At 40.0% G+C, this 14088-nt stretch overlaps 1 protein-coding gene across 1 annotated transcript in view; it reads left to right on the plus strand.

Annotated features, from left to right (window-relative positions):
- The window catches only part of LOC121282853 (mucin-6-like), a 286476-nt gene that overhangs the window by 183341 nt on the left and 89047 nt on the right, over positions 1–14088 (plus strand). Inside the window, exons 20-22 of the mRNA XM_041196667.1 lie at positions 2222–2394; positions 3239–3395; positions 7989–8041. Of these exons, the coding sequence (XP_041052601.1) occupies positions 2222–2394; positions 3239–3395; positions 7989–8041 (383 nt within the window). The remainder of the gene's footprint in view (positions 1–2221; positions 2395–3238; positions 3396–7988; positions 8042–14088) is intronic.

Genomic DNA, 14088 nt, shown 5'->3' on the forward strand with positions numbered 1-14088 from the left:
ATCATAATGAATGGCGGAGCAGGCTCAAAGGGCCAAATGGCCTACTCCTACCCCTATTTTCTATGTTTCTATTAATCAGGTGTGTGATGGAATACTCTCCACTTGCCTGGATGAGTGCAGCTCCAACAACACTCAAGAAGATTGACACCATCCACGACAAAACAGCCCACTTGATTAGCGCCCTCCCCCCCCATAAACATTCACTGCCCTCACCGCACAAAAGCAGCAGTGTGTACCATCTACAAGATGCAGTACAGAAACTCACCAAGATCCTTAGGCAGCAACATCCAAACCCATGACCGCTACCATCTAGAAGGACAAGGGCAGCAGATACATGGGAATATCACCACCTGGAAGTTCCCCTCTAAACCACTCACCATCCTGACGTTGAAATATATCGCTATTCCTTCAATGTCGCTGGGTCAAAATCCTGGAACCCTCGCCCTAACAGCATTGTGGGTGTACCTACACCAAAGGGACTGGATTGGTTCAAGAAGGCGGCTCAACACCACCTTCTGTATGGCAATTTAGGATGAGCAATAAATGCTGCTCTAGCCAGCGACATTGACATCCTGTAAGTGAAAAAAAATTGATACTACTCTTCTTTTTCATCTTTCCCCATAGCCCAGTAAATATTTTTTGTTCAAATATTTGTCCAATTCTCTTTTGAATATTACTATTGAAACTGCTTCCACCACCATTTCAGGCAGTGCACTGTGGATCACAAATACATTTAAAAAATAAATTCTTTGGTTTATTTGTCAATCATCTTCTATTTATGTATTCTGATTACCAAATTTTGCTGTTGGAAACAAAATCTCTTTACTTATCAAAACCATTCTTGATTTTGACCTTCAATTAAATCTCGTCTGAATACTTTCTACTCTAAGGCAACTATAGTTTCTCCAGTCTCTCCATATAATTGAAGTCTCCAATCCCGTTTTCCCTTCTAGTAATTCTGAAAGGTCTTAAGATCCTTCCTAAAACATGTGGCCCAAATTTGAATACAATATTCAGGCTAAAAGCTAACCGGTGTTTCACAAAGGTTGAACCTTGTTAATCGTTTGTGATATTGTTAAGATACATAGGTGAAGGGCATTGTTTAATTAAGTACCTGGAGCACTTATAAAGACAGAATGCTGGAAACCAGGGTAGGTAGAGAGCAGAATTGATGTCTAGTTTCATACTTCACCAGCTGGCTTTGGATTGACTTAATGTGAAGATTGGAAACTAAGATTTTTTTTGGACAGAAGATTGTAATTTGTGTTACTTTTGTGAAAAATGGCTGAAGGCAGGTAGAAAGTATCAGTGTGTTTACCCACCACAGCTCCCTTAATCCAAGTCTTATGAAAAATAGATTGGGTTTGTGGACATGAATCATGGGCTTGCTGAAGTGAAAACAAGGTATGGCCTTGGCAATGTCACTTCCTGACAAAAGTATTTTCAGCAGTAACATTTTTTGTGAATTGGACACTGATGAATGTTTGAATATTGTATTAAGATTCATGGACAACATTTATAAGAAAGATGATCTGTTAAGTGCCTACAAAACATGTTGGACTTGTAAAAGGTGGATGGTAATTCTATAAAGGAATACTTCAGGGACTTTATCAGACTATATAGAAGATTATGAAAATTCAATTTGGAAACCCTTTATTCAATGTTCACTTTCAATTTGTTGGACTGTGCAAAATAGATCGACTCCGGTCTTAATTAGAGTTAGATTTTCAGAAAGAGAAACATTTTTTGATCAGATGCCTAATGCCTTAAAAAAATTCCTGGGAAAGCAGTCATTTCCAGCAGGTTTCATGGCATAACTGAGACATTTGGCTCCGTCACAGAAGATAGTATCAATGTATTGGCAATTACATTGTCAAGGCCCAATAACAGTTGTCTTGTTAACTAGCAATTACATTGTTAAAACAATTGCATTGTTAAAACAGGTGATGGCCATTGGCTCACCCTTAAATAGGTACGGCTGTAACACTCCGGGGGGGGAGCGGGGACTAGGAGTCTATCACTCTATCACTCTGTTGAGCTGGCTGAAGGATCAACCTGCTTGAGGTAAAAGACCAGCTTCAGACTCATCTTTCCCTTACATACAATTATTGGAGTTGGCATGGTAACAGAGGATGAGTATTACGTTTTGGTGATTGGTTGCTATAAAATAAGTTTTATTGCCTTGAAGGTAAAAGAAGCATGCCTCTGTTAACAATTTAAGTTACAAAATGACAGAAGGACAATGCATAATTTCAGGCTTTGACTATCCACCAATTTTTTCGGAGACAAAACCATATCAGCAATGGAAAACTGAAGTTGAGATGTGGATGCAGGTTATTTCATTAGCCCGAAAGAAGCAAGGGATGGCTTTAGCTTTCTCAGTACCAGAAAAAGGTAAGATTAGGAGTAAAGTATTATCAGAATGGAATGTGGATGATTTGGATTATGAAGAGGATTGGACCTTACATTACAGATTTTGGATAACTTTTACAAAAAAGAGTGATTTATTGGAAGCATATGAAGTGGAAGCATATGAAGCATGATCAACATTTGATAGATTTAAGAAAACAGATTATCAGCCCATGGAGGAATATATTATTGACTTTGATAAATGGGAAAAGAGATTGAAGAAATTTGTATTTGAAATCCCAGAGTCTGTATTGGCATTTAAGTTACTCGACTGTGCACAAATCTCTCATGTCAATAGACTTATAGGATTGACAAGGGTTCAGTTCCATGGGAAAGACTTTCTCCTAGACCAAACTAGGCTGCTGCTCTAAAAATAATTTGTGGGAAAAGTCATTCCCAGCCACTTTCATAGCAAATATGAACAACTATGCCGTGAAACCAGGGATGGAGGATTTGATGGTGGCTGAATTTCGAGATTGACCAATTATTAGATGAAGATTTCAGTACAAAGACGGGGTTACTGACAGGCAGTCTGAAAATGGTCGTACCTTTAGCTAATTTGAGAGTCAAGACAGGAAGCGGGTCTGGGACAGTGACCATAGGCATTTGAACCCAAAAAATGCATGGGGAAGGGTTAATCATTCTTATCTGTATGATTCTCAGTATCATTACATGATGAATTGCCCACAGAGAAAGAATCGTGTTTTTGAAGTAACCCTCTTCTGAGGCTGACAATGATGGTGGTGACTCCCATGATGGAATTGTGTTGGTCACTGAGAGTTTAAATCCAATGACGAGTATGTGATGGATGATTTATTCAACTGTGCAGTTCTGGACAGCGGTTGCACTTTCATAGTGCGTGGGATGGATTGGCTTAAATGTTACCTGGAGTCTCTTGATGAGGCAGACCAGCGGAAGATCAAGAAGCATGAAAACTCTACCTGCTTCAGGTTTGGAGATGATAACACGCTAACATTTTCTAAAAGGTTAGTCCTCCCTTGCAGGATAAAATGGACCAGTCTGTTTATCAGCACTGATGTGGTCTCCTTTCCACTGTTTCACCTCAATTGCCTCTCTGGAGATATTGCCTCTTGCCCATCATCTTGGACATTTAGCCATTTGCTGTTGGCTTTCCTGCTCTCCCTACAATGGTCTAATCCTTCCGTTCATGGACCTTTCTGGTACTTACGTTACTCTAGTACTGCCTTTAGGCAATTGTCCTTTAGGTACAATAGCCCTATTCTATGCTCAGTATCACTTTGTCTATCATCACCCGGCCCCTGATCTACCAAATTCTGTTCCTCGTAATTGTCAAACATGAGTATGTGAGGTACCGGGTGCCTCATCACTTCCAAGTAACTGCTCAGATTCTGAAAGTTTATAATCAATCCTGATTAACCAAGATGAATGGGAGACGGGAGGGAGAGATCCTGTAGCAGTCACCCAGAAAGAGATGGGAGGGAAAATAGAGGTTATAGCTTGACCAGGTTATTCAATAGAACAAGGACTACAGAACAATCTAGGAACACCCTTATGATCAGGCAGTTTTAATGGCTGAAAGATAATTAGAAGATCATTTCATAAAAGAGGCCAAACAAAGAGTTGGAAAGTTGGAAGGAATTTGGTGTATACTCTGAAGTGCCAGATAAGGGACAGCCAGCCTTATCACACGGGTGGTTATGCATAGAAAAAGTACTCCTGAATAGGATAAATAAGGGTAAAACAAGAATAATGGCTCAGGGTTTTGAAGTCAGACCTAGAGATCAAGATGTTTGAAGCAGACTCCCCCAGAGAGAAGGAACAGTAACCCTGAGAATTTTCTTAACTCTGTTGGCTACATTATTGTGGGAATATGGGTTGATCAATATAAAGGCTGCATTTTAGCAGGATGAAACATTTCAAAGAGAAGTGTTTTTGAAACCACCTAAAGAAACCAGCAATGTGGAAGAGAAGCTGTGGAAATTAAACAAATGCAGTTATGAAATGAATGTTGCATCAATGATATGGTACTTTTTGGTAGGGTCCATCTTGCTGAAAGTAGGCTGTGCTCAACTGAAAGCAGATCCAGCAATGTTCTACCAGTATCACAAAAAGGACATCTCAGACATCTTTACAATGCATGTCGATGATTTCCTGTGAAGAGGTTTTGTGGATTTTTAACAATTTTTTATAGATCAGATCAAAGTAGAATTTAAGATTGGAAGTCAGGCTTCAGGAGCCTTTAAATATATAGGCTTGGACATTAATCATAATAATCTTGAATCAACAATCATATCTAAAATGTGTTGCACCTATCTTGCTAAATAAGGATAGGTCTTCAATGAAGCGACACTTACATGCCAACCATCCAGATAGTTATTTGAATGCAGCTGGATTTATAAGATTCTTGGTGGGTAAGCATGGAAAATTTTATCACATGGGCTGGGAAACCAAGAAAATATAAAGTGGGCTGGGAAACCAAGAAAATATAAAGTGGGCTATAAGTACCGTAACTGCAGAAACACTGACTCTAGTAGAAAACGTAGATATGTGTTTTACTCATCAAAGGTTTGAGGGAAATCATATACAAAGGACATTCTGAGAAAAGCTTGTGCATTTGATGTTATGCGGATAACATTTCTTTATGGGATAATGTAGATTCAACAGTGTGACTGAGAAAAGATTAAAAATTGACCTTGCTAGTTTAAAAGAAATGTTAGAGAGAAAAGAGATCTGTGAGATAATTTATGACTTGCATTAATTCATTTTATCGGACTGCTTTACAAAAAAGAATGCTTGCTCAAAGAAATTATTGGAGGTCCTAGAAGGGGAAATGTTGCATTGTGATGGGTTATATGAAAAAAATGTTTTTTCTCTTTGATTTGTTTTATAATTATTTGAATGTATTTTTGTTTAAAGAAAGGGTTAATGGTATGTTAATCATATTAAGATACACAGGTGAAGAGCACTTATAAAGAAGGGCTCCTGGGACATGGGGGTGCTAGGTAGGAAGTAGACGTGTGTATGCCACATTTTTGTAAATAAGCTTATTATCAGCAAAAATATTAGCGTCCAGTTTCACACTTCACTAACTGGCTTCGGACTGACTTAACAAACACAACTTCCTTGTTTTCACACTCGATTCCTTTATTAATAAAACCAGATCATATATGCTTTTTTAGCATCCTTCTCAACTTGTCCTGTCACCTGCAAAGTTTTGTGTACATGCACCCCCAGGTCTCTCTCAAATTGTACCATTTTGTTCATCTTTTCTCTCTTCGTTCTCCCTACCAAAATGGACCACTTCACACTTCTCTGCATGGAATTTCAGATTCCTTGTGTCTGCCCATTTCACCAGTCTGTCTATGTTCTGCTGAAGTCTGTTACACCAGTCCTGAGGCTATTGGGACACAGCCAAATAGCCATGTTTCATTGGCGCCTGATAGGAGGGACTCGTCTAGGTCATTAGACCAACCATCTGCCTTTGTTTATAGATGTGTTGCCCAATCAACAAGGTGACAGCTGTGGACATTACAGTCTAGGGGCTGGGCATTATGTGAGAAGTTGCGCCCTTGACTTCAGGCTCTTAGTTTCTGGTTTTTACTGGAAGATCACTGGTCTGCTTTGTCCATTCTTGATGTAACTAGCTTCCGGATGATGGGTGGTGCAAATCCAGACAACAGTGCAGATTGTCCAATTTAGTAAGTTTCAGACAGCAAGTAGTAGCTCTGGAAGCTACACTGAGAATGGAATTGAACTTCTTGGCATGGGAAGAGCTTTCCCAGACTGGGCAGCTGCTGAGTAGCACAGGACAAAGACAGTGTTTTGTAATGTTTTCTGATCAGTTCTCCATTTAGAGTTGGTCAAGATGATTAATCACCTTGTCGTTAGCTCAGTTAATGCATCACCAAGCAACTTCTCTACTATATTGAAGGATTGGCCCTGAGCTGTTACCTTTTAAATACATCCTCTTTATCTATTTTTATCCTATCCAATATTGCTACTGCATCCTCCTTTTACCAATAGATTAGCAATGCCCTCTTCTCTAGTGAAGACAGAAACTCTGCAAGAGGAGGAGACAATGGGAGATATCAAGATCTATGGATATAGAGCCCCCAAAACGACTTCCTTGAATCTCAATGAGGATTAGGGCTTGTGGACTTTCAGTTAGGAAATTGTCTACAATCAGTAACGAAATCTGCTAGAACCTGCAATTCATTCAAGAGCTAAGCGCTCAGTGACAAGGAAAATTGCAATGGAATTATGCTTCTAACCACTGGAGGTTTTCAGGAGATGCCAGTGACATAGCATGCATCAGCTAGTTCACTGACCATTAGTGCAGCTGGCAGGTAACAGAGGCATTGTTTAAAAGGGTGAACCAATATATAGAAGTGATAGATGAAAATATTTTTGACCTTATGTACCCATGGAAAGGAATATTCATTACATGAATAAAAAGGAATAATATTCCATAAATGTACAACCTATGTCTGATGACTGGCATAAAAGTAAAAAGTACCAGGCTCCTCGTATCTCACATGGTTCCATTATCCTAAAGCAGTTTACTAACCCACCGTTGTTTGGAAAAAGGCCATGATTGTAGGGTTAACTGTTGGGGAATCTTGGCTACCTACTGTTGCCATGACTGAAGACACTTATTGAGAGTGCTTTGCAACTGATATGTGTGTGAAAATACCATGGAAAACATCTTTGGAATGCTAAAGCAGAGGATTAGGTTTCTGGACCATTCCATGGAGATGTTCTAATGTAAACCTGTGGGAGCTTTCTGGAATCACTGTAGCATGCAGTATGCAACATAACACAATAATCAACTGGATCATTGGCAATTTGCTATTGAACACTGCATTTTCTTGCAGAAACACTATGAGACCCTTCATTAATGGCAGCAGTATGTTGAACCTGAGACCCCATGTAAATATTTCCACAAGCATGAGGAAGATGCTTTCTCGAGGGAGCAGAAGCTGTTTGATGAGGTTGATTTCTGTATTGGATTTTCCAAACTGTTGTCTTCAATCAGTGTATGGAAAAAGACATTAGGGAGACAACTTATGTGGGAAAGAACTTCTGATGGTTATTATTTCATTTAAATGTGGACATTAGAATGTGAAAGTGGCTGTGCGGAGCTATTCTAGATGGCTAAACACAGGTCATCCTTACTTTACTTTTCTCCTACTGATGATATATTTCTTCTTACACAATATTCTTCTCCTGTGGACAGAACTGCTAGAGTTAGTAGCTACCTTTTGCCATGGTTTACAAACCAGTCTTGACAATTTTCCTTCTATGCCAGGCAAACAAGACATCTAACACAAAATGTTCAATCACCTTATCATCAAATCAAGATACCCTTATGCGACTTGCCTTCCTGCCTGATGTACATGAGGGTTTCACAGTATCTTGAATTAATTTTTATTGCTGTACAGTTGCAATGGAGATCTAATGGCAGAAAGAACTTCTTGGATTTGATGCAGGGTTTTTTTTTACAAATTTACAGCTAAACTAGGATGGAATTTGGAAGATGCAGATTGTATAATTACTGCAACTCATGTATTATACTGTTATCTTGTTTCTCTTCCTAGCTTTTGTCAAAATGGCAAAGTTGAATGTTCGGACAACACTTCCATTCATGGAGGTAGGAGACATTTGTTAACTTAGATTCTTATAGAAACCCAAAAACATAAGATATACAAAATATGAAAAATCTTCACATATGTGTGTATATATATATACATATATATATATATATATATTTATATTTAAATTTTAGATCTTAACTCATCTCTAAACATCTGCTGAAAAGTATGTAAAATCTGCCAAAGCTGATATGCGCTAAAATAATACAGTAATAATTCTAGACTAATGCAGGCCGTTAACAAATCTAACCTACTAATTTGACACGCGACAAGTATGTTATGTATTTTAGTAATAAAACATAGAATATTTTTCCTTAGAAACGTGTGACCATCCTAAAATTTACTTCAATTGTGCAAATGCAAAGAATGGTGAATACGGAGCAGCTTATCAACCAACATGCCAGATGCATGCTACAGAAACTCATTGTGTGAGTAGAAAATAAGGTGAAACTTTAAAGCTTATTCTGAGTAAGAAAGAAAAGAAAAAAGTCAACATCACTAAAGACAGGTTATCTGGTCATTATCAAATTGCTATTTGTGGGAGCTTGCAGTGTGCAAATTGGCTGTTGCAGTTCCTTTTTTGCAACAGTGACTGTAATTCAAAATAATTTCATTAGCTATAAAGAGAATGTTCTGAGGTCTTGAAAGGTGACCATTCTGAACAATGTAAAAATGTCCTACTATTGACTCGCTGCTTTACTTCCTATTTTATGTTTATAGTCTTGGTCACATTGGTAATGTTAGCACTTTAATTAGCTGCTCTTCTGCTGGAGATGAAAAGATAATGGACTGCAGATTCATAAACATGTGAAAGACAAAAGCACAGGTTGAGCACTGTTTATTGAATCTATGTTTTGGTGTTAATTTCCTATCAATATCCTGTTATTCATCCGTTAAGTTGTTCTTAGCATTGCTGCACCATTTAAGATTTATCCTCTAGAAATTCTTATAGGAAATTCGGGCTTTATATTAAAACTGCATCTAGCAATGATGATTATAGGGGAGGAAGTCACAAGTGTTACACACCACAAGTTGCTAACCTTACTGAACCAAAGAGCTGCATATGATGTCCAAGAGTCACAAGACAGAGACAAACTTTACACAGGCTAATTACTGTAGTAGAGGTTTTGCGGGTCTCCATCCTGGTCAAAAGTCTTTGAAAATCCAGCTGATATGTTGTCAAGGCTGTAAAAAGGAGCTCCGTCAGATGTTGATTTGTGAGGACTGCATGATGTTTCAACTAGACAAACTTCATTACCGAGTCCAGTGATTCACAGCAGTATGTTGTGTCGAAAATTGAAATGAGTCAGACACTAGTTTTCTTGAGTTGAGGATGTTTGGTTTCTAGAACTTGCTTCCAGAACTTGACTGTAGATTGGGATTTAAACATCATCTTCAGACCCTGGTCTTCCTGGAAGTCCAATGGTTCCATTTCTACAGCACATGTTTCCATAACCAGAGGTTCGAGAAGCGGACAACCATTATTGAATTGATACCTTGAGCATATTACCAGGGTTTTCTTCACCTTCGAAGATCTTGCCTTGGAATCTTCGCCAAAAGTTGCTCCCACTTGGACTGTTTCAACAATGGTCTACCTTGCAGGGTTTCTTTCTCACCTTCCTTGAGGTTCCTTTCCCTGGATTCCTGAGTACTGTCAAGTATCAAATTGTAAGCACAATTTTAGTCCTTCAACCGTGCCAAGCAGAATACTACTGCTCCAAAGGTGTACCTTTGCCCAACAGCCTGCAGCATGGAGTCACCAACCTTTGACTGCCTTCTTGGATCTTCAGGGCTTCTCCTGAGCCCTCTTCAAGCACCAGGGCTTCCCCTGAGCCCACTTTGCATAAAGTCTGCTCCTTGCAGTGCCTTCTTTAATTGGAGTCGGCTTCTCCTTTTCTTTCTTCAACTGGGACCTGTTCCTGTCCCTTATCCCTGCCTCTGGGACATTTCTTGGGACCTCTACTTGTCCCCCTCCCTTGTCCCTCTCCCCCAGAAAATCCCTGACTGTAGCACTCTGCACACAGTAACCTGACCTGGATTTTTGCACCCTTCTTTTACCCAGATGCAAGGTGCCTGTCAAGGACCTGAACAATGCTGAACTACACATATGCGCAGGCCGGGAACCAGCTGCACACACAGGAAGTCCAAAGACTGTCAGGACTTGGAGTTCCTGACGAGTAGGTGAGTTGGGGTTTTATAAAACAGTTTATATCAAATTGTGACGCAACAAGGTGTTCAGGCAATATATTTCCATATGCCACACTTTAAGTGACAAAGACCCCTGCAGTTTGGCCATACCTGTTATATATTATAATTTATCTTTCCATTTGTACCTCACAAACTGCTTGGCTCCCCTGTTTGCATTTTGAGTGAATAAATTGCAAACCCACCAATGATGGAGCACTGTTGGGAGTGAACCATTTCAAATGGCCCATTCCCATTCATTTATTTTCTTATCCATCTTTGAAACCTTTTAGAATTTTAAAGCAACAAATAAAATATATCTGATCAGTATTACTTCAGCATTTTAGGGCCATATTTACTCACTGTGTCTCACTGCAATGAGGCGGGGAGTTGGTTAAATTTACAGTAGAGTTATTTTGGCTGCATTCCTGGTGTATTCCTGCCTGCCATCATCTTAACCATGCAATTTTATAAATCAACTGAGGCACCAGCCAGAGTCTGGTGGATTCCTCATGGATACATGGAAATTGGGTCCGATAATGCAATTAAGACCATAAAGCTCTATTAACACAAAATCATGGAAGCCCTATCCAGTGCCTGCCCCAGCAGTAAAATCTAGCAGGCAGGATCTGTCTGAGTCATGGGAGACAATTTTCCGGTCGGCGAGCGGGGGCGGGGCCTGCTCGCTGACATGTAAAATGACATGCGGTGATGCCGGGTGGGTGTCTCGATGTCACCGCACGTCATTTAGATTTTCAGTTCGACAGCGCGCCCGCCGAACTGTCAAAGGCCTATTAAGGCCTGTTTAAAAACTAATCAAAACAGTTAAATGAGCTGCCCATCCTACCTTAAGGTTGGCCTTCGCACTTATCATGAAACCTCATCCACCGGCACAGGCCCGGACTCAGGAAATCTTCCCCTCCCCGCCCCCTGCCACAGCCTGCACAGGGCATGCTAAGTGCTTCCGGGCGAGTGTCACGCTGGGCGGACTTTAATTGGCCCGCCAATGTAAAATGGAGGCGCGGACCTGATCGGGGGCACCGATCAGGTTCACGCTTGCTCCCGCCTGTCCCCGCACAAGCCCCCCCAATAGGGGGATAATTCAGCGCATGAAGTACTTAAAGCATCCTTTACCTGCAAGTATGTTGATTGTAGATCTTGTCTGCCATTATGCTGTTTGGATTGCCTGGAGAATTTCTATCTTCAAGATTGTTCCTTCATGATACTTTTTGCATTAATTATCCTCTGTGATCCGTATCTGCTTACCATGGGTACAATTACAGAATCACAGAATTGTTACAACACAAAAGTAGGCCATTCAGCCCATTGTGCCTGTGCAAGCTCTCTGTAGGAGAAATTTACCTGGTGCCACTCCTCTGCCTTCTCTCCGTAGCCTTGCACATTTTTTCGTTTTTCAGATAACAATCCAATTCCCTCTTGAATGCCTTGATCTAACCTGCGTCCATTATACTCCCAAGTAGCGCATTCCAGATCCTAACCACTCACTGCGTGAAAACTTTTTTCCTCATGTTGCCATTGTTTCTTTTGCCAATTATTTTAAATCTATGCTTTCTTGTTCTCAATCCTTTCACCAATGTGAAATGTTTCTCCTTATCAGGTCTGTTCAGATCCCTCATAATTTTGAATACCTCTACCAAATCTCTTCTCAACTTTCTCTTCTCCAAGGGAAATGGTCCCAACTTCTCCAATCTATCTAACTATCTGAAGTTCCTCGTCACTGGAACCATTCTTATGAATCTTTTCTGCACTCTCTCTAATGCCTTCGCATCTTACCGAAAGTATGGCGCCCAGACCTGGCAGCAGTACTCCACTTGAGGACGAGTGTTCTATACAAGTTTAACATAAGTTCCTTGCTTTTGTACTTCATGCCCCTATTAATAAAGCCTAGGATACTGCAAGCTTTATTAACTTCTCTCAACCTGTCCTGCCACCTTCAATGATTTATGCCATACACACCCAGGTCCCTCTGCTCCTCAGCCCCTTTAGAATTGTACCCTTTATTTTTTAATGTCTTTGTACTTTTCCTACCAAAATGTACCCGGAGCAGTGCATTAGGAGATTTTATACTTTTCTGCACTGAATTTCACCTGCCACTTGTCCTCCCATTCCACCAACCTGTCTATGTCCTTTTCAAGATCTACAGTACTCTCCTTACAATTCACCCTGCTCCTAAGTTTCTACCATCTGCAAATTTTGCATTGTGCCTTGTACACTAACGTCTAGGAAGAGCAGGGGCCCCAACACTGACCCCTGTGGGGGACTCCACTACAAACCTTCCTCCAGTCGGAGAAACATCCATTAACTACTACAGGCCAGTTTCATTTGGATAGTAGAATAGTTGAAGGAAGAGGAGCAGCAGCGGTGGTTCAGCAACTATCATCAGCAGAACCTGAGCCTGTCAGAGGATAGCACCTCCTTGTAATGCCATACGCAGCAAACATGGTGAACAAGTAAAGGGCCACTTTGTTGGATGTACCCGGAGCAGTGCATTAGGAGATTTTTAACAGGACCGACTGTCCATTGGAAATCAATTTCAGAGTCTTGCACTTCTACCTCTTTCTCATCCTCCACCATCACTAACACCTCTTTTTGTCCCTATCAAACTACTTTTTAAGTATACTTACATGACACTCCCTCTGTTTTCTTATATCTGGAGTATTTATTCAATAATTTACTTTACTCAATTTTTTCAATCCTGTAAGGCCCACTAGATCTTGCATTTAATGAATCACCTTGTACTGGTAACAAAACTAAAACTTTCTCTCCAGAAACAAAACTGCGAGTTTTAGCTTTCTTATCTGCCTTCACTTTCATCACTTGCTGTGATATCTGAAAATATTCCCTAGCCAACTCACATGCTCTGTTCAATCTTTCCCTGAAATTTGATATGTAATCCAGGAGAATAGTTTCTGAATTTTGACACACCAATTTCTCATGAATCAATTTCAGTGGTCCCCTTACCTCATGACCATAAACTAGTTCAAAATGGCTAAAACCAGTGAATGCATTAGGAGCGTGTCTAATAGCAAATAACAAAATTGGAATTCCTGTATCCCAGCCCTGTACGTAATCATGACAGTATGCTCTTCTTATAGCTTTTAAAGTTTGGTGCCATCTTTCCAAAGCTCATTGTGACTCTGGATGATAAGCTGTTGACTTACACTGTTTAATCCTCAAACTGTTCATTACTTCCTTAAACAGCTGTGACATGAAATTTGACCCCTGATCTGATTGTACTTCCTTAGGTAAACCATATCTTGTAAAACAATTTTAAGTAACTCCTCCACAATCTTCTTGGTTGTAATATTTCTTAAAAGGTATCGCTTCAGGAAACCTGGTAGACACATCCATTATTGTTGATTAAATACTGATTTCCACTTTTAGTCTTAGGGTGGGGTCCTACACAATCGATCATGACCCAGGTAAAAGGTTCTTCAAATGCTGGTATTGGGATTAAAGATGCCGGCTTAATCAGTGCTTGCGGTTTTCCTGTTATTTGACATGTATAACAGGTTCTACAGAATTTGACTACATCCCTATGCAATCCTGGCCAAAGAAATACCTCTATATCTTTTCCTGTGTTTTCCTAATTCCTAAATGCACGCCTCCTCCCCCCCCACCCCCACAGGAATTTCATGAGCAATCCTCAGAATCTCATTTCTATACCCTAATGGGATAACAAACTGATGCACCTCCCTCCAGCTTTCATTTTCTGAGACATCATCCGACCTCCATTTACTCATCAAAATACCTTTCTGATGATAATAACATACTAGAATATATTTTGATTCTGTTTCTGAATAAGCTTTCTGGTATAACTGTTTTAATTGCAACTCATTTT

The sequence above is a fragment of the Carcharodon carcharias genome, chromosome 10 (genome assembly GCF_017639515.1).
Source record: "Carcharodon carcharias isolate sCarCar2 chromosome 10, sCarCar2.pri, whole genome shotgun sequence".
Taxonomy (NCBI): domain Eukaryota; kingdom Metazoa; phylum Chordata; class Chondrichthyes; order Lamniformes; family Lamnidae; genus Carcharodon; species Carcharodon carcharias.